Source organism: Hippoglossus stenolepis, chromosome 18, assembly GCF_022539355.2.
Source record: "Hippoglossus stenolepis isolate QCI-W04-F060 chromosome 18, HSTE1.2, whole genome shotgun sequence".
In the NCBI taxonomy this organism is placed as follows: domain Eukaryota; kingdom Metazoa; phylum Chordata; class Actinopteri; order Pleuronectiformes; family Pleuronectidae; genus Hippoglossus; species Hippoglossus stenolepis.
Window position 1 is genome coordinate 14,076,253 of NC_061500.1, and position 19,950 is coordinate 14,096,202.

At 41.2% G+C, this 19,950-nt stretch overlaps 1 protein-coding gene across 6 annotated transcripts in view; it reads left to right on the top strand.

The window, feature by feature from the left end:
- The window catches only part of ntng2b (netrin g2b), a 66,867-nt gene that overhangs the window by 18,984 nt on the left and 27,933 nt on the right, over positions 1–19,950 (top strand). For all 6 annotated transcript variants that reach the window (XM_047344399.1, XM_047344400.1, XM_035184391.2 and 3 more), the window contains exon 4: positions 19,288–19,460. In XM_047344399.1, the coding sequence (XP_047200355.1) occupies positions 19,288–19,460 (173 nt within the window). The remainder of the gene's footprint in view (positions 1–19,287; positions 19,461–19,950) is intronic.

Here is a 19,950-nt window from a genome sequence, read left to right on the forward strand (position 1 = left end):
GAGGCAGGTTGTAAATTTAGATTTGTGGACGTGATGAAAACACTCAGCAAACTGGGTCTTGAAGTTTGGGATAGAGGGCGGCCAGAGGTGGAGCAAGGATTCAGAAGTGGGAAGGTCAAGAAGGGGGAGAGGAGGAAATGTCAAATTGTAAAGAGTCAATAGAATATCATCATATGATTCAGCATCACTCACTTTGTATTGCAAAGTTTCACCAAGGTTAACTGTAATGAGCTACAGTACCGAGTACAATATACACTCCAAGCCAAGGTGTTTTCGGTTCTAAAAAGCCTCAGGCCTTATGCTCATTTTACAGGCGATATTCAACTCTTAGATGGGGCCATTTCCATATCACTGATGTGCCATGTGAAAGTCATCTCCAGCCATCAAAGATAAAGTAGCAAAGCCTCAACTCTATCATCATTTACATCACTGAAATCATATTCACCAGGAAGCTTCTCTCATAAGCGCAGCTCTCAAATTCTACCCCATCCATTGGACCTCTATCTCTCCATCCCTTTTTCCTGTGTCCCCATCTGTCAGGCAACCTGCTGGACTGTGGTGTGGATTGTGTGGGGCCATGGCTCGCTTGTAGTCTGCATGGATTAGATGTGGGGTCACGGTGGAGGCCTTTTTAATGAAATAAGCAGCAGGTTGTACGGTGGGTCTTTATAATGGAATAAAGGAAAGGCTGTAAGCTCAGGAAGAGCCAACTAAGTGGATTAGGGCAAAGATGGAGGGGAGGAGATGGAGCAGGATGAGGAGAAGTCTGCATCGTTTTTCTCTCCTCGCTGGTAATCGCTGCAGTGTCGAGTCCTCTTTTCCCAGACTTCTTAATTTGATTTGATTGGCTGATGGGGGAAGAATGACATTTAAGAGAAGTCAAATATGCAGTATCTTATTCCCCTGTCAGTCAGCTGAGTGAGGGGTGAAAAAAAAGGTCAGCACATATACAACATTATATCACTGTTGAAAAAAAATCGACTATACAAATGATAATTTTGAAAAGTCGTTTTGCATATAGGTTTCTGCTTATATGGAATAATTTCCACGCAAACTTTGGAGAAATAATATATATTAATAATAATTATTTGCTGCTATTTAGCTAATTGTTGTTATATTTCTTGAGGGATGAAGAAATAACAAATATAATTTGAAATCATATACAATATTTATTGGAAATAGTAACAAAACTATGAGTTTATAGTTTTGCTTGCAGGTCTGTGACGCTGTGCTTAGGCACAGTGATGGTTTGACTTCGATGCTAACATCAGCATGCTAACATGCTCACAATGCCAATGCTAATATATAATAAGCCTGGGAACGACATGAGATTTTCAGGTATTCAGACATAAACCAAAGTATTTGACACGTTGAACTTTTTGGTCTGATGACATTTAGAGGAAAATTTATATCAGCATAGTTAAAATTCATCCTGAGGGCAACATATAAATCTAACACAAATTTCACGTTTATCCGCCCAACACTTCACTCCAAACCACAAATGTCATCGTCATGGTTGCGCTAGAGGTAAAGTCACAGGAATGCTCAAGCCAATAGGATTCATCCTCTGGGAAAAGAGTACGTCTGTACCACATTTTGTGCTAAATCATCAATTACGTTAAAACAAAACAATGTAGTGATTTAGTTCAGATGGCACTAAAACATAATTACATCTAATAGGCCTGGGCTTGTCTATAAGCTCTTGCTCCTACCAACAACTAATTATTTTCCAGTAGTGAAAATTAGTTAAGAGCAGACCTGGCAGAAAACAAGCTACATGAATGCTAATGATATTCAGAGGGTTTTTATATGGTCATGTTGTTTCATGTCTGCTTGACTCATTTATCCGTGTGTGTGTGTGTGTGTGTGTGTGTGTGTGTGTGTGTGTGTGTGTGTGTGTGTGTGTGTGTGTGTGTGTGTGTGTGTGTGTGTGTGTGTGTGTGTGTGTGTGTGTGTGTGTGTGTGTGTCTCTCAGTGCCATCCTGGCCCCCCGCTGACAGAGCTAATGTGCTGAGAGGTTTAAGCTCTCTGTCGTCTCACAGTCTGGAACAGACAGACACAGAAAACTCTGCCGGTGTTTATTAACATGTTGCAGCTAGCAGAGATAGGATGGAGTCAGTTTTTATGATCTCTTCCATGTTTCTGTAGGTTTTCTGTTTGTGGTTATATCATGAAAGCAACACAAGCACCAGCAGTTCTTTGTAGTCCTCCATCAAATAGCAACATTTCTGCTGCAAATATTATTTAATATCAACTTTTCAAAAAAGCAGTTGATTTATTTTATGAGAAAATTTATGCGAAAAGCCAAGATAAATAAAAGATACATATTTCAAAGGAATCAATCTCTTTAGCCCAAAAAGTGTATATAAAGATGGACAACCCACTTTCCAGAAATTAAGATAGTAATACAAACGCAGCCATCAAACGCATTTGGAGTCAAAGTCTGTGCAGTCGCAATCGGAGGATGAAGCTGCGGTAGCAAGGTTCCGTAGATACACGTGCTTGACCATGGTCAATCATGACCTATCACCTCATTTTTATAGCATCAAATAACTAATTAAAAGAACAAACACTTGAGCAAACATCAATGTGGTAAGAACTACCTAAAAAGACAGAAACCATCTTTGAGAAAAATGTATTTGATGTGTTACTCGCTTTTTAAGTGTGGTCAATGTCCCTCCACTTACACGGAGGATTTATTACCTTTCTGCAGGATGTGGCCAACGAGGCACTTTTGCATCACTTATGGGGAGCAGTCATGTCGTCCATCTTCATAAACAGCCTATACTTTATGTGTGAATGCAAATTTGTTGTTTCTTTTTTGTATTTCAAGTGATAATTTACATTTTGGACTCTAATACTTAATATACATCTATCAACACTGGCCATGTGGCTTCATTTCATTTAAATGTGCCCAATATTTAGAAATCTAAACATAGTTTAAACCTAAAAAGTTTGGAAATGGATTTTGAGAATATGACGTTGTAGTGACCTTGGAATTACATGGTCAGTTCTGGGTGACGACACAACAACAAATAGACTTAAGACCAATTTACAGATCTAATTGTACTCTGATCTGATCCTCGTGCTCTCTGCGTCTTTTCACACCTTGTGTTTTTCCTCAGAGATAGAATGTCCACAGAAAGATTGCATGTCAGTGTAGGGAGTAAATGGGGTGAAAGAATAGCTTAATGGGTAGTATGGGTTATACTTACTAAAACTTAGAAGCAAAGTAACCTGGCAGCTGTGATCTTTTAGCAAATACTTTTATTAAAAATTTATTAAAATATGACAAACCCCTGCTATGACTTGACCCACATCAACCAGGATAGTTGAATCCAATTTCAGCATTGCTAAATCATTAAAGGGGAAGTCCAATCATTTGACACACTGTCCCAGTGCTGTAACTTCCTGCCTGTATCATCGCCTGTTGGTCAGTGTTGTGGCGTCTGGTAAGCTTTTAAACGATTAAGCTATTAATTCACCTGGACTTCCTGGATTGCATTTCATTGTCTCACCGGAAACCTTAAACAACACACCACCACGGTTTTCAGTCTAAATCCTCTGTGGGTGACGTAGGTGCAAGGCTTTGACAGGAAAGATGAACCGATATCTCCGGTCCTGCTTAATCGTGTCTCACCGTTAAACGTCTTTTAACAGAACATGCAAAAAGAAGAAAATCCACCTCAACAGCTGAAACATAAAGCTAAACACTGATGGCCACACAAAATGAAACTGAAACACAATCATTCAATCTTGAAAATAACAAATCTTCAATAACCCTGATCAGCAATTACAGTTGATTAATTAGACCCTGAATGGCTTACATTGGCTTAATCTAACCGTTACAAAGGTTTATCGTTGTAGCGGAAGCATGAATGAGGATGACAGGGCAGATGGTGGAAAACCTCCGCGGCCTCGAGGCTTGTCCGTCTTCTCCACTGGAGAACGAGGAAGAACAGATGCCTCTCCTCTGCTCCACTTTTTTTAGAACCTTCAGTCGTTTTGTGTATTGATTATTCCTGTATGGGGTGACTTTGACTTTGGAAGCTGTCACCGCTATTTTTGAATTACACCAAAGTTTTCTTTTGTGTCCTTCGCAGAGTGAAGGTGAGATGATGGGAGGTATAAGCCTGGATCAGGGGGAGAGGGAGAGAAGGAAAAGAGGGAGGCAGATGATGGATTAACTCCTAGTTTCATGGGACTAGCAGTGGTGTGTGATTCTGTGATGAATGATGTGAGGTGCGATGCTCTGTAAATATTATGCTCCAGTTCACGTGGCCACCGCTGCGCAGAGTAACACGTATTCTCCATATTTTCCAGCCACGGTTGAAAACTTCCTCCTGTCTATTCTGTTTCATGAGGAAAACTACTTTGCACTTGAACGCTGTCACCGTTTCCCCCCCCTCATGAATGAAATATACAACCCATGCTTGATGTGTGATGAGAAAAACATAGATGCAATGGCTCCTGTGTTGTCATGTCGCATGGGCCCTCCCACCCCGCTCAGACTCCTCCCCTCTGAGTTATCTCCCTCCGAGGCAGCCGAGGCTCAGAAACAGATCACTTTTTAAATCATTCATGAGCACTCCCCAGAAAAGAAGGCCATGCAGAAAGCTGAGGGACCGCAATGAGGAATGTGTGATTGTTCCTCTCATATGCGATGATTTATGACACAATGGTTGTAACTGATTTGATAATCACAGTTTATTTCCCTTCAGAAGGGAGAAAAGTTAACGTCAGCGATTTCGCCTGTTTTCCTTTCATTCCCGTTCTTTTGTTTCACACGAACGCCTTTTTTTTCCTCCCATCCCCACCCTCTTCAATAGATTTTTCTTTTCTTCCTGCACTTTCCCACCCCTCATCTTACTCGTCCCATAAATATCCTTTTAAATTCGCAAATACAATAAAGAATTCTCCCCACTCGCGCCTGCACTGTGCCTTACCCAGCATCTGGTGAGAGGGGAATCTCTTGATACCGCAAGCGTGCTTTAAAGCTGAAAAGCATGCTGGGAATTGTAAGTGGGAGAACATGAGGTAGAGGGAGGGTGTCCTTGGAAAGATGGTTTGTTCTCAGTCAGGCACATCAATTAGCATAGCATTATTACAGGCATGGTGTGTTCAAAAGCACACCGGTGTCTTTACTGCGGCACTGTCATTACGAGCATGTAGTTGGGCACAGATAAACAACTCATCAGGTGGAGAGTGAATGAGAGAAAGAGAGACTGAGTCCATGTGTTTGTCGATTAGAAACACACCGTCTCACACTGTGATCAGTCAGTTTTTGATGTCACAGACTTTTACTCTAACTGCAGTGTCGTCCTGTAATGGGTGATGGAGAGATCTGCTAGTTTGGTGAAACTTTTCAATTTAACCTTCACTTGTGCTACGGAACAAGTAAGGAACCAATCTGGAAGTCCGAAGCCACCTCATGATGTGATGGGCCAGGGTTTGAACTTCTCCATCTTTGTTTCATTCTTGACACAACTACAGTGTATTTCAGCCACTTTCTATATGAATGTTATAAACCATTTCCAGAAGAGAAAATGGCGGCCGTCTTTTCACTCTTCCAGAATGTCTCAAAACTCAAACAAATCAGATGTTTGATGTGGTTGAACGACACCTTGTACGAACCATAGACCATGTATTTAAAGATTGACAGCTACCCAAAGTGAACACAAAGTGTCTTGATCGCCACCTGTTGTCTGTCAGCAGTATAGGTCATAAGCCCCACCTACTCCATGTCAACAGATGGGGCATAGACTAAACTAAAACTTCAAAGTACATGTCAAATTATTTTATTGTTATTTTAGGTACAGTAGTTCTAATCACATTGATGTTTGTTTGGGTGTTCATTGTTCCAAAAGGTTTGGTTTTATTTAGTTATTTGATGCTATAAAAAACGTGTTAAAAGTCATGATTGACAGCTGAGACTGACTCGCAAATTGGTGAGGCGTCTGTATCTCGATACTGCGGCTCCGTCCCCTGATTGCTAACGTGCAGACTCTGGATCCAAATGACGTCGTCAGCATAAGATGGTTGCATTTGTATCCGGGACATTTTGGCTTCATTTCTGGTTAGTGAGATGACACAGAAATATGTTGTCCATCTATAAAAACTAGACTGTATTTTAATCACTTTCTAGATGAACGACACTCGAAACACTCTCCAGGAGAGACTGTTTAAAAATGCCATCTTTTCACAGCTGGTGTTTTACTCCATCTTCCAGTATTGCTGATTAAAACAACGACAAACAAATTAGATTTTGATGTTGTGCAGCTCTGTAAGAACTGGTTCGACCCTTACAACAATTTGATGGTCATTTTTTACATCATGCTGACATTTTATAGACCAAATGATTAATTGATTAATCAAAAAAATAATTGCCAGTTGGATTTTCAATCATGGGGTCAGTTTCACGCTGCATCTCAATGAGTCCGTTGGGTTAAAGTCATACAAGGTTCACCACACTTGAAGGAGATAAAGATGTATGCATATAGTATTACAACAGTCCTTATGTATTTTAACTGGAGTGAATGAACATGATGGATCATTAAATGAATGAATTGCAGTCCTGCCCTTAGCCCTCCTTGACACACGTTTAAAGACGTGTTTAAAGACCTGAGCTTTACTAAATCTATTCAGTTTATAAAAATGTTGAGCTCCGTCAATTTCAGCAGCTACATATTAAAGCACTGTCCACACTAATACAGATATTTTCCAAAAATCCCAAATGAACTTTTTTTTGGTCTCGTCCACATGCAAACAGTGTTTTAAGAAAGTAAAACAGAGATTTTGACAAAAGCCTAAAGTGCAGAAACGATGACGCCACAGTGAATGCCCCCTGTTGCTTTGTGTAATGAGCTAGCGCCAGAAACAACACTGGCCACTATATACCAGGTTCTCTGCATTTGGTCATCACTTATCTGTCTAATTACAAGTTTGCAGCTAAATGTATTATTACTGCACCACATTAGCAGTATTCAAGCCTTATATTACTTGGATCACAGTGTTCCTCTCTGGTATTTAATGGATCTTTGATAGAGACTTCATCGCTACCTCTTGGCCCAGCATGCTTGTTTGAGCACTTGAAGTCGTTTTTGTGTTCTCGTCTAGATGGAGATAAGACGAAGGCCGAATGGACGGAGATTTAACAGAGGAGACAATAATCACTCATAAAATGATCTGCAGTTGTGGAGAAGAGGCCTAAGAGGTCTTTTCATTAATGGCAAAATAATGCTGGCTATTTGTTATACAAGAGGATCCTTATGAGTCCAGATATGAATTTAATCGATAGAGATTATTAAGCAAAATATCATAATTACTGAATAAGCGGAGCAGTTTCAGTTGCAGCTCAGAGCACTGGTAAACACTGTCCTTTCTGTTTTTTTAACAAAGACCCCCAAGTTTAAGTCCTTGTACTAATTGTCTTGTTAACTGTGCGGGTGTGTTTTGAGGCTCCTCCTCCCCCTCTTCTCCTCTGTTCCTGTATCCTCACCTCTTCCTCTCCTCTCCTCCTCTGGCCCGGGGCCGGGGTAGCTCTCTTCTCGCTATGACTAATGATGTTCTTTCAGTCTCAAGGTTTTAGCAGGATAATTATATTAACCCTTGTCCTCTGGCTGATCCCAGCTCAGCTCCTCTTCCCCAGGCATCCTCCCCTTCACGGTCTCACTGGAATTAGACGCACACACACACACACACACAAACGTGTATACAGGAACTCACATTATAGATGTACACCAATGTGTGTTATGTATAAGCATGGTGTCTATGTCTGTAGGTGTGTGGGCCTGTGCATGAGCAAGTTTTGGTGACTTTTAGGAGACTTTTCCTGAACAAGTTTATCCTCGCAATGAGAGGACATGCAGCTAAGAGAATGGGATCACATTAAATTGTGTTTGTGTGAAAAATGAAGGTGCATGGGTGAAGATGGGTGAAGGCCCGTGGGTGCGGCTTCGCAAATGTGTTGCCGTGTTAATTTATGATAGCATGTATTCACACATTGGAGGTTCAGAAGTGCGTTGTGTCTCTGAAGTTCATATGGCGGACATATTGTCTCAGGGAGAAGGGGTGTATTTGGTTCTGCGCACAACAAAAGTTTTTAATTTTAACACACACACACACACACACACACACAACAGACATAAAGATCCCACTATGGCCTCGGGGGGTGTGAAGACTCTGTGGGGGGGCCTCATAGCAGGAAGAACCTCCCACCAAACCCCATGACTATCCAGAGTTTCTGTCTCTTCATCACTTTTTCATTCCTCCCTTCACCTCCCGTCTTCTTTCACATCTTAACAAAGAGGATGTATAATAAATAACCCCCACACACACACACACACACACACACACACACATCTTAACTAAGAGGATGTATAATAACACCCCCCCCTTCACATCTTAACTAAGACGACGTATAATAACCCCCCCCTCAACTTGCACCCAATTTCCTCTCTCCCTAGGTGTTAGTCTGCACTGTAGTGTTCATTAAAACACATTGAGCAGCGGTAAGCACTCTGCGGGGAGGTTCCGCTCTAATATCCAGCACAGTTACACAGTGATCTCAGGACCGTCGGGGCTTTAGATGGAGAGAGGCCAGAAACTCTTTAGCAGGAAGGAGCCGTAAGATGCCGTGACATGGCTGCATCCGTAAGAACGCCGTCAGCTGTTCTGCGTTTTCATGCTGCATCATACTGCATGAATATTACAATGCTGGCGTGCAGAGTCTTAAATTACCACCCGCCAGGTGTCAAATGCCGGTAAAATATGTCTTGTGTAGATGAATTAATAAGGGTCAGTCATCACAGTGGTCAGTGATGTTTGACAGTGCATCTATTTATGGGCGATAATATTCAGCATATGTTATTATATGTTTTTTTAGATGGATAAAGGCACATTTTTTTGCAGTTCCAAAGGCAAACAAGAGATAAAAACCTTTTATATGCAAATACATAGATTTAATTTTGTATTGTTGCATATGTCTGCATTGTATTTAATTAAGAAAAGAACATTTTCAGATTATCAGTAATAAATCAGAGATTTATACATTTGTTTATGCACTGACTTATTTTTTATGTTGTAGTTTCCAGCAGCTATAACTTGTAGATACAGATGTAGATAAGTGATAGATCGCAGGTGAGTTTGTGCCGAAACAAACTATATATTTGGGGCTCAGAACTTACACAAAGGCAAATATAAATCTACATCCAAAATGTATTAAAATTGACTCGTCAAGTTAAGTCTAATTAAAGTAACAGATCCATTAGTTTAAAGTGTTATTAGAGCGGTTTATATTACAGATTTTATAAATTATAAAGTTATCAGGAAAGGTTAAACTTTTGTTGAAATGATCTCCAAGTAGAAATATAAAGTAAAATTGTATTGCCAGAGTGCAGTGTTTTTTGCTGCACGGTGCTTAATTTGTTATTTATATTTTGACAATGAATGAGCCAGCTGTGTTTTTCATGCAGTGCTAAACATGATCCTTATGATATTACACTTAATTGATAACATTACAAGACAATTACACACAGGCCAAAAAACTAACAATGACAAGGATATGTTATTATATTTTATTTCATATAAAAGGCAATGTTTTTGCAACCTTATTTTCAAACAGATAAAGGCACAAAAAAGTCTCAACTGTCTATAGTCCTGTGATGCTCACACAAGATGGAATCGTCCACACGTTGTCACTGTCAGTCGACGTACAAAGGATTATTTAAAAGTAAATCAGATGCACAATAAACCACAAATAAATCAACATAGAGCTACTTAGTTGCAGCTGATTTGTTTACTAATATAAACAGTAATATAATCAGTAATTAAAGGGACAGCAAATATTAAGAAGTCACACGATCTCAGCTAAATAAATACAGGGAACCATATCCCGAAGATGCTTAAAAACAAGACTTACAACTGGTTAGGTGAACGAGAAAGTTATTTACAAATCGTGTCTCATGCTCATACACAGAGTATCACTGGAAACAGCCAGGGTGACAAAATCCTTTGAAAGCTGCATATTAATCACCCCTGCAGTTTGAAAGGCCAGCAAAAACTGAAAATTTCACACAGCTGGCATGTAACCCACACCTGAACTGTTCCAGTATATAGATCTCTCTCTCTCTCTCATACACTCACACACACACACACACAGTTTCTGCTGCACTCATGAGAACTGTCCTCTGAGGTCTGGACTGGAGAACAGGATGTGCCCAGGCTCTGATATTTAGTTATTTAGTCCTGTGCATACAGTACATACTTCAGAGAGCAGGTAGCCTAAAGTGGGCCCGACTATGCCTGCTGCTCTTAACACGACCCGATCCAACCAATCAGAGGGCTGCTCTTAGCTCTGAACGTCAGCACGCAATAGCCGGTGTCCTGTGTAAATAATTTACTCATACGCTTAGTCTCACACAGACTCTCTCTCTCTCTCTGTCTTTCTATCTCTAAATCCATCTCTCCATCTCGTGCATGATCCCAAAACTAAAAGAAACAGTATTTAACACAGAGCAAACTGTGCTAATATAATGAATCATCCCACATGCACACCAGGGAGATCACACATCCACATGCACTGCATAGTAAAAACACACGCACACACTTTCTCTCTCTCACACACGCACACAACAAACACATGGTGTGGATTTCAAAGACGATCAAGGTCATTACTGCGCTTTGAATAATTTAAGATTTCTTTTTGGTGGACATTTAACAAAAAATTCACAGTATATATTTAGTGAGTGCATGTATTTGTGTGTGTATGTGTGTGTGCGTGTGATTGTGTGCTTGTGTGTGTGTGCACGTTACCAGTGTATGGACGACGGTTGATCTATGAGCCGTGCAGTTTAAAGTTGTTCTATTAGTGTAAAGTACAGTTTTACTGTCACTGCATAAATTTCAATCCAGAGGTGCAGTTAAATCAAAGCAGTTAAGTGTTAAACTTTGCATGTTAAAAGCAGTTGACAGTGAAAACCATGGTTACTGGAGGAGAGGGGAAACCTCCTGCACCGCTGCACTTGTCTGGGAGCCACATGACAATCGCCATACATGTAGCATGGCCACACATTTTAAACAACATCAATCTAATTTGTCCGTGGAAGGACAAGCACTTAAGACCAGTGTTTCCCATAGAATTGATTCAGTCTGTGGCGGCCGTGCAGGAACTGCACTTATATGTAGTTCGCTCTCACCTGCAAAAGAGGCAGAGTGACCGGTACACAGAATAGAGACTGAAAGAGAAGTTCTAGCGTGTGAGAGAACTGCAGAGAATGCCCCTCACAGCTAAGCACAGAGCTGCAGCAGAAACCATGAGGTTTCATGGTCCGCGTAGATGTTAAAACTTTATGTGCGACAGCATGTGCGTGCGAAAGAGGGAGAGACCACGCGAGCATGACACAAAAGCACTGCAGACAGTTCTACAAGGAAGCAACGGAGGAAAAACACTATCGATGAGATTTCTTACATTATGAGACGCGTCAATTATTTTGGTTAATTTATCCAATCCGTGACTAAAAACCATGATTATATCCGATCCTTGACTTTTGAGATCCATTGCACCGCTAGTGTATTTTAGATAAGATTGGAGAGCTCAAACACGCAGTCCCTCAGGCCTGTCCTCTCCTCCTTTAGATGCTCCAGTAATGTTTCCTTCCTGATGTGGATCTTGGGAGGGGCCCGAAAAAAAAGGAAAACTGGGAGATTTAAAATAGTTGGAGGGCTTTTGGCATTAACAACTATCATTAAATATGACAGATGAGTTTGGGTGGAGTGATTAGTTAAAAAAAAAGAAAATGTCATCATTACTGTTATTAATGTGAGAGTGAACTATCGGGGGCATGAAAAAGAAGCACAGTGTAATTCCTACTCACCACATGATTGCATGGGAGGTCAGTTATAGATTACCTGTTTAGTCTAGAGGGAGAGAGAGGGAGCGCACATGTGAGAGGGAGGATGGATGGTGGGTAGAAAAAAAAGAGAAGGTGAGGTGGGCTCGTGAGGAGAGGAGAGGGAACGTTTGAAGAGACTCTTGCTGCTCCGCTGCTACGGGAGGTTGCACTCGAGGAAAATCGATCCTCTCCCTTCAGAGAAAGAAATTTATGAAGCTGGAACATAAACGCAGTCATGTCCAATTAGCTGCTCTGAATTTACGAGGCGAGGCGAGGAGAGGAAGTGGGAGGGGATGTGGTGATAAAGACTTCAGCAGAAGCCAATAAGGCGTGCTGCTGATCAATGATCCCGGCATCACGCAACTCCCACTCCTCGCTTGGTCACTGCGCACCGTTATGCTTCCACAGAAAATAGTTCAATCGCCTAGTTAAAGTTACATCTTCTCCTTCTCCCTCATGGAAAACAAAGAATCTATGAATATGCGAATATATTTCATTTGAAAGTTTAGAGAGAAGACACAGGATTTCACCAACTTCATTAAAAAGTCCATTCTCAGTTTTAATGTGCTGGAGGCTCCGAGTTTCCACATCACACTTATGTAAGTTGAACACTTAGACTTTCAAAGTAGTTGCAACATCACAAAAACCCTGCTCATATTGAATGCGTGTTTAAATTTAGATTTAAGGTGAGCACAGGGAAATCCCCTTCAGCAGATGAATTTTAACACACCACCGAGTGTCGCACACTATACGAACAGTACTTTGAAAAAGCACTTCAAGAGGGCATGCTTTCAAAAATAAAAAATAAATAGATTTTATTTTTCAATAGAAAAAATTACATCATTAATTCTCCTCAGAACATTCGCACAGGTAGGTTGTTCCAGTTTATCTGCCTCAGTGTTTTCTGTCTACATATGATCCCAGACTGACTCTTGTGTTTGGAGATAGTTCTTTACGACTCTGGCTGTATATGTTTGAGGGGTGAATATGAATCTAAACATCTGAGGTGGCTACAACTTTTGCTGAGCACTGCACGTTAAACAGTTAACAGAACAGAGTAAAGTCTACATATGATATCATTAAGCAAAATATGTTTTTTTAAATGGACAGACAACAAATTACAATGGAAGATATTATTAAATGTTTTAAATCAAGTCTTCAATCAAAAATCATATATTACAGAATTCACAAATACAAGGCTAACTGTAGGGTTATTGTATTGTATTATAGTTTCCTGTCCATCTCCAACTTTATCATCCCCGTGTCCAACAAGTTCTGTTTCTATTCAACCAATTTACTAATATACTAATTTAAATTTGAAAAGGGCAAATCTGTTAAACCATGCAACACGAGATCTCATGCATGGCAGCAAATTCAGTATTATTAAATGTTGTATAATAATGATTAGGCTCCTGCAGGTTAGGTTCAGGATGGCTTTTGTTGAAAGCCAGTTTGTGGAAACTTCACAGGGAGGGCTCCGTATGCAAACACCCATCTCTGGTGTCAAACTCCATGGACATCGCACACTCTACAATCCACCTCAGCCACCTCTCTATGTTTTTCTGTAAACATGGTCCAAGCAGCAATTAAGTTGTTCAACACTCATTGGGAAAATGAATGAGTTTTAAATCAAAGTAATTTCTAGGGGGCAGGGTAGATTTTATTCATCCCCAGCATGTGCACGCGGACCTGCATATCATCAGTCAGTCCTGGTTTGGGTGTTTTCTTTCTCTCTCTGACAAAAGTGCTGACACTCATTACCCATTAGGCTCTCACTCTAACTGTGACTTGTTTAGACTGGTTGTGTTCTTTGTGGTACCAAGAGAACAAGTTGCTGTGAGGACCAAACAGGCCTTCTCAGTGATGGCTGATCGAACGCAGAGTGGGAAGAGGAGAGAGAGCTCCTGCTGGGTCAGAGCTGCATTGATGCATTCTGTCATCCCAGGTTAGAGCACGTCAGCGCAGACCCTCCTCCTGCTCCTCCTCCGAGCCTCACCACCGTAGTCAGCGAGGCAGCCAGACTGTCAGGTCTTTGACACAGCTGCCCTACTCCCTGCTGCACTGACTGCTCAGCCCCCCCACACTCTCCATGCCCCGCTATCTTCTCCTCCACCCGCTCCTCTCAAACACATGTCCACAACCCAATTTACGCAGCGCACTCCTCGGTGAGCACTGGTGCAACGGGCAGTAGCTAAAGAGGTAAAAGGGGTAAAAGCTGCACAGATAAACAGAACGGGGAAAAACAGAGAGATGGAGAGATGGAGAGAGGAAGAGCAAAGGCAAAGATCGGAGGACTGGAACGGTTACACTAGATAGAATTTGGGAGCAAACCGAAAAAAAATACAGGGGGAGGAGAGTGCAAAAGAGAAAATAAGAGAGAGGGAGTGATAGCTGTGTCCCCGGAGAGGAATAGAGGCATAGGCGTCGACTACCGTATAGAGACAGATAAAGCCCCATTAACTGCTGCTTCCAGCTGCTTTCTCAGGCTCTGCCACCACATGACTCCCCCTTGATGTTTGTTTATCTTTCTTCTTATTTATTCCCCTAATTGCTGCATCGCTGCTGTCTAAAACAGGCAATCGTGCTATCATTAAAGACACACTGCCGACATGACTTCACAGAGACAGGCTGCAGGGAGAACGGACAGACAGAGACACATAGTCGGCCGAGCCTCGACACCGAAACAGATATTTTATCTGCCGTTTAGATAATTGCCACGGGTCATTAGATCCAAAAGATGGCGAGAGCTTACAGACGTGTAGCTAACACATGTATGATGTTACTGTACAAGATCTTACATGTACCAGCAGTTTTTTCAAACACTTACTTTTATACCCAATGGATTTGTCTCATCTTTTGGAGGAAACTGGAATATTTTAGTGGCAACATCTTTTCTGTAAACACAAAATGACGTCTTGCTTCACTCAGAAGTCGTAAAAAGGTGTTCGTAGTGAAAGTTAAAAACCATGTTTATGAGTAAGTATAGAAAAACGGAAGGTGTTTCTGGTGAGGTTGACAAAGACCGCACTAGTTCTCCAACCTTGATCAAATGCTTGAGTTACTTAAACATTATCATAAAATCTTGCTTTATTTACTATAAGTGGATATTTTATCACAAGAAAAAGGAAGAATAAATAAAACACTGTCACTTAATGTTTTGAGCACTATTTTCCATGGGCAGTTTGCAAATGAAGCATGAGTTCTTTGAAAACTGTTGCTCATTTAGAAATAATCCTACCTTCCAAGAGACAGTGATGCTAAACTAAATCATTATTGGAGTAATGTTTTCCTCCGAACAGTATTTTAGAGGAAATGATAAACACTAATTGAACTTTTGCAATTCAGCTGGTGATTCACATCTGATCAGGAATGATTCATTAATAAATGATTAGTAAGCAGAATTCATCATAAGTGACAGAGATCAAAGTAAAGATCATGGCAGGGGCAAGGGTTAGAACTATCGCCTCACAGCAAGATGGTTCTTGGTTTGAATCCTGGTTGGGTCAGGGCCTTTCTGTGTGGAGTTTGCCTGTTCTCCCTGTGACTGCAGGAGTTTTGGTATTAGGTTATTAGAGAGTTTACATTGTCCGTAGTTGTGAACGGTTGTTAGTCTCTGGAACTGCGCTACGCTGACGACCTTTCGTCCAACGTCTGATGGGATTGGCTCCAGCCAGTTTAACAGTCCTGTCTCGATTAACAATCTACTGTAAAGTCAATAATTAAAATAATAAGCCTTTGGTTTGTGTGGCTATGCTGTAAATTGTTGTTTACTGCCCGTAGCAGTCGACACAATGTCGCTTCCAGCAGAACTCTGGCACCTGTATCATGAAAACACACCTGCTGTTACCACAGGTGTTGCCAGTTCTGTAACCAGTGGTCAGGATTATATCTTTAAAAAGAGTTTTCTTGTAAACATATAATTTCGTTTGCATTCAGTGTTTTTCACGTAAACAGATTCTGTGTTTCTCTCAGGTATGACAAATGTGCTGAAGGCATGTCCTTCCTCATCAGTCATCTTTTCCTTTATTGTTGAAACACACATTGTTTACATCCATCTTAATTAGCCAGCAGTCTTAATCCTCACCGCGTTTGCTGCCACATAGCTGCCTGTCTTGGCACATTATCGCCACCTGTCTGTCAGTGGATCACTGTGAAATCATCGGGGAAACATGTTCCATGTCATTTGCACCTACTCATAAAAAAACATTTACGGTAACAGTCTGATAAACACAAGTATTGACCCATAATTACAGCAGCTAAATAAAACACACCTTGTGTGTGTGGTTTCTGATGCAGACTGGAATGTATTTGTATCCCTTATTTTCTTCCCTTTTCTGAGACTCTCTCTCTCGTGCTCTTCTTTGTCTCGCCCCTCTTTGCTCACCTTCTCTCATTTCATCCCTCTCGCTCTCTCCCTCTAAGTAAACAGACAGGGCTGTGATGGATCCAGCTGTCCCGTCTTAACTTCCTTCAGCTCAGAGCTGCTACTCCCACTTTGATGACTCTGCAGTGAATGCAGACATCTTGCACATTAACATATGATTGTGCCCATGTATTATTTGTGTGTGGTGGGACTGAGGAGAGGGATCGGGGAAAATCCCAGTGCAAGCTGTCACCCGAAAGAGAGAGAGCAAAAGAGGCATAGCACTTGAAAAGTCAGTGTCACATCAGTCATGTGGAAGGAGTGCAAGGCCAGAAAGTAGTCTTGGTCTTTGTGGGCTGTTCTGTGTGGCGGGAGTCGGAAAAAGCAGGTCAAGAGGATAAAGTGTCTGCAAAGATTCGACCGGCAAGACGGTGCAACTCAAAACTAATGATTAAAGTAGCCGAGGAGTTAGTTAATATTAGCTCATTGATATTTCACTGTGGTGACTTTGAGATGCATCTAGACATGCAGGCTTTAATGTCAGGGTATCTCAGATAATTGACAAGAGGAAGGCCATTTCCTCTGCTAAGCTGCAGCCATTAGGCCTGCAAGACGCAAACTGCACTATACCTAGACAATCACTCTGTTCTTCAGTATTGATTTTAAACTACAACTTCTAGTCGCACTCAGCGGCGCTTCCACTTTTAAGATGAGACAGATAAGATTTATCACTGAAGATGCAGGAGATGAGAAGCAGTGATATGTTCAGCGCTGTCAGTCACTCAGCGCAGGCATTAGTCACCGGGCCTCTGCTTCCCTGATCTGTTGTCTGTCATCGGCGCTCTCAGAGAAATGCATCACAATCACACCGAAGCAGGAAAACATGCACGCTCACACACCTGTCTCATTTCGCACACACTCGCTCCCGCGAACGCACGCAGTTTTTTCTCCATGAAAAAGAGATGTTCAATTTCCCTCCTTGCTAAGTGGACAGCTCGTGTCCTTCAGGAAGAATGCAGGAAACAAGGCCTTGCCGGTATATGCATTCTCCCTGGCACATCCTGTCAGCTCGTCTGTGTGATCAGAGAGAAACGTGGGTAATTTATAGGACTGAGAGCAACAGTGTGATATCACACACAACTCACCGTGATCAACCGTCTCCATTTTTGTCCTGTGAAGATTACCGGGTGTTTCTTACTTCCAGCCATTGTTATTCTGTATGTAAAGTAAATGCTGTGAAAGTAGGGTTGCCGCTGACAGGCTGACAGCATAAACCAAAATAAAATTTAAAAAAGAGAAAAACTGATGAGAAAGCACAGATTAGTGTGAGGAAGGAAGATTGAAGCAGTCATCTCTCCAGAATACAGGGGCCATTCTTTGAATATTTGATGCAGACGGATAGCTGTTCACTCCAGTGGAACAAACTGGATTGGAGTCCAGTCGCTCATCTGGAAAAGGCTGTAATTTAAAGTCGTGGCTGCCGAGTGTCCTTAAGATCCTCATTTCCTTCCCGGCAGAACTCCAACCTCTGGATCAGCGCACCTGGGCCCTGCCCCCGTGTACTCAGATAGGTTTATGCATGCGAGGGAGCTAATACATAAACACACACTCAAAGGCACTTCATCTTCACAGGCAGTAATTGTAAACTAAAGTGGTAGCATTGGGTAGATAGCGAGTAAATGCGTTACCAAGAATCATGGACCCACAATATTTTTAGAGCGTGTGTTCATTTCTGTTTTTAGCAAACACCCTGCTGAGTGCTCTCCAGAATTATTTAGAAAGTGGAAACACAGATAGCAAAATTTGCATGTCCCTTATTTTCAAATGGATGAAAACTAAATAAAATATTAAACCAAAAAGATAAAAATGTACTTGTTGTGTAAGGATCATAAAACCCTGAAAATATAATGATAAAGCAACCAAGCAGCAACTAATGATTTGTTTTGTTATCAATTTATAGGTTGATTAATAGTTTCTATAAATGTATAAATTTAAAGTAATGGTGAAAGAAAATAATACAATTTCCTGGAGCTGAGGGTTTTATTCACTCACTGTCCAGAACCCAAATATATTTACTTTTCTATCATAGATGATGAAGAAACGCAGAAAACATCATCTTTGAAATAATCTTTGAATAGATTTTTAACATATATGATTTCTGCCAAACGACTGATCAGGTAATCAACAGCTTCAAATCTACATTTAGTCGATCAATTCTGTTGTCTATTTTCACATTTTGTAAAAACAGTTTGATTCATTGCTGTTACTCTACTCAGCCAGACTGTAAAGAGTAAAGCTTCCATCATCAAATGCCACGGAATCAGATGGACTGGCAACTGAACAAACTCCACACATCAAAGTAGAAATGGATGCTGAAGCTTTGCCAGGGACTTCAGAGAGAAATACGTTGGAGCCAAAGCAGACACTTAACACTGTAAACTTAACATTGTAACTGTGATATTTTTGCTCAATATAAATGTGTTTCTAAGTGTGTTTCAACTCTCATGCATTATACAGCCATAACACTAATGCAATACAACATAAACGCAGATAAAGTACACTCACACGGGTACAAAGAAATCTACTGTCTACATTTTCTTTTAGTTATACATATGTAATTTACAGTTTCCGCTCAGTGAACAAAAATTACGTTCAATGCACTTTTTTCGTTATTATAAAATCTATAATCTTAATCTCGTTTTACATCTATTACCATCATGCAATTTACTCACAAGATGTATGATCCCTGTCTGAGTGTCAGACCTTCAATAGTCAATACTTGCAGTTGTTCTGACTCCCACCAGTCGGTTTGAGGCCTTTCGTATGAGAGGGGAAACATCTCAAAAACCTCTGGAAAGCCAAGTTACCTCAATGAAACACCTTCTGGGTGACAGAGAATCTTCACTGATCTATTTGCTTTTGTCTTGTATAACAATTGCTCCTATATCGTGCATCTTTATGTGGGAAATGTGGGACACACCCACGTTTTTGTCACCTCACATGTGTTACCTTTCTTTTCTCCTCTGTTTTAAGGTGTAAGTGTAACCTCCATGCCTCCCTGTGCCTGCTGCAAGAAGGGAACCTCCAGTGCCAGTGTGAACACAACACCACGGGCCAGGACTGCCAGCGCTGCAAGAAGGGCTTCAAAGCCAAGTCCTGGAAGGCCGGTTCCTACCTGCCGGTGCCCAACGGAACCCCCAACACCTGTACGTACCCAGAATATATTCATCTGTTCCTACTGTGTTCATCCAACTCCTCAATCTGACTCACACACGGAAATACTGCTAAGTCCTTTTCGACACATTCACTATGGGCTGCTTTACCTTTAAGTACAACATGTCTTTCAAACCAAAGACATGCTCTACACATTACAGATTTGAGGATGATTTATTCCACATGTCAAGGAAAAGTTTGACATTTTGAAAAACACTTTCTTGTTGATAAAGAGAAGTTTATAATACCACTCACATGTTTGTACGGTTGAAGCTCCAGCAAGCAGCTGGGTCGCTGAGCTTATCGTACAAAGACTGGGGACAGTGGAAAAGAGCTAACCTGCTTTAGTTGCAATACAATCAGATTTGCCAGTGAACACCTCTACTGCTCCCTTCCAAATCTCAGTTCTTCCTGAGATTTCTGCTGCTTGTCTGGCAACTGCTTCGAGCCAAGAAATGAGAAACGATCTAGTAGATAATCCCA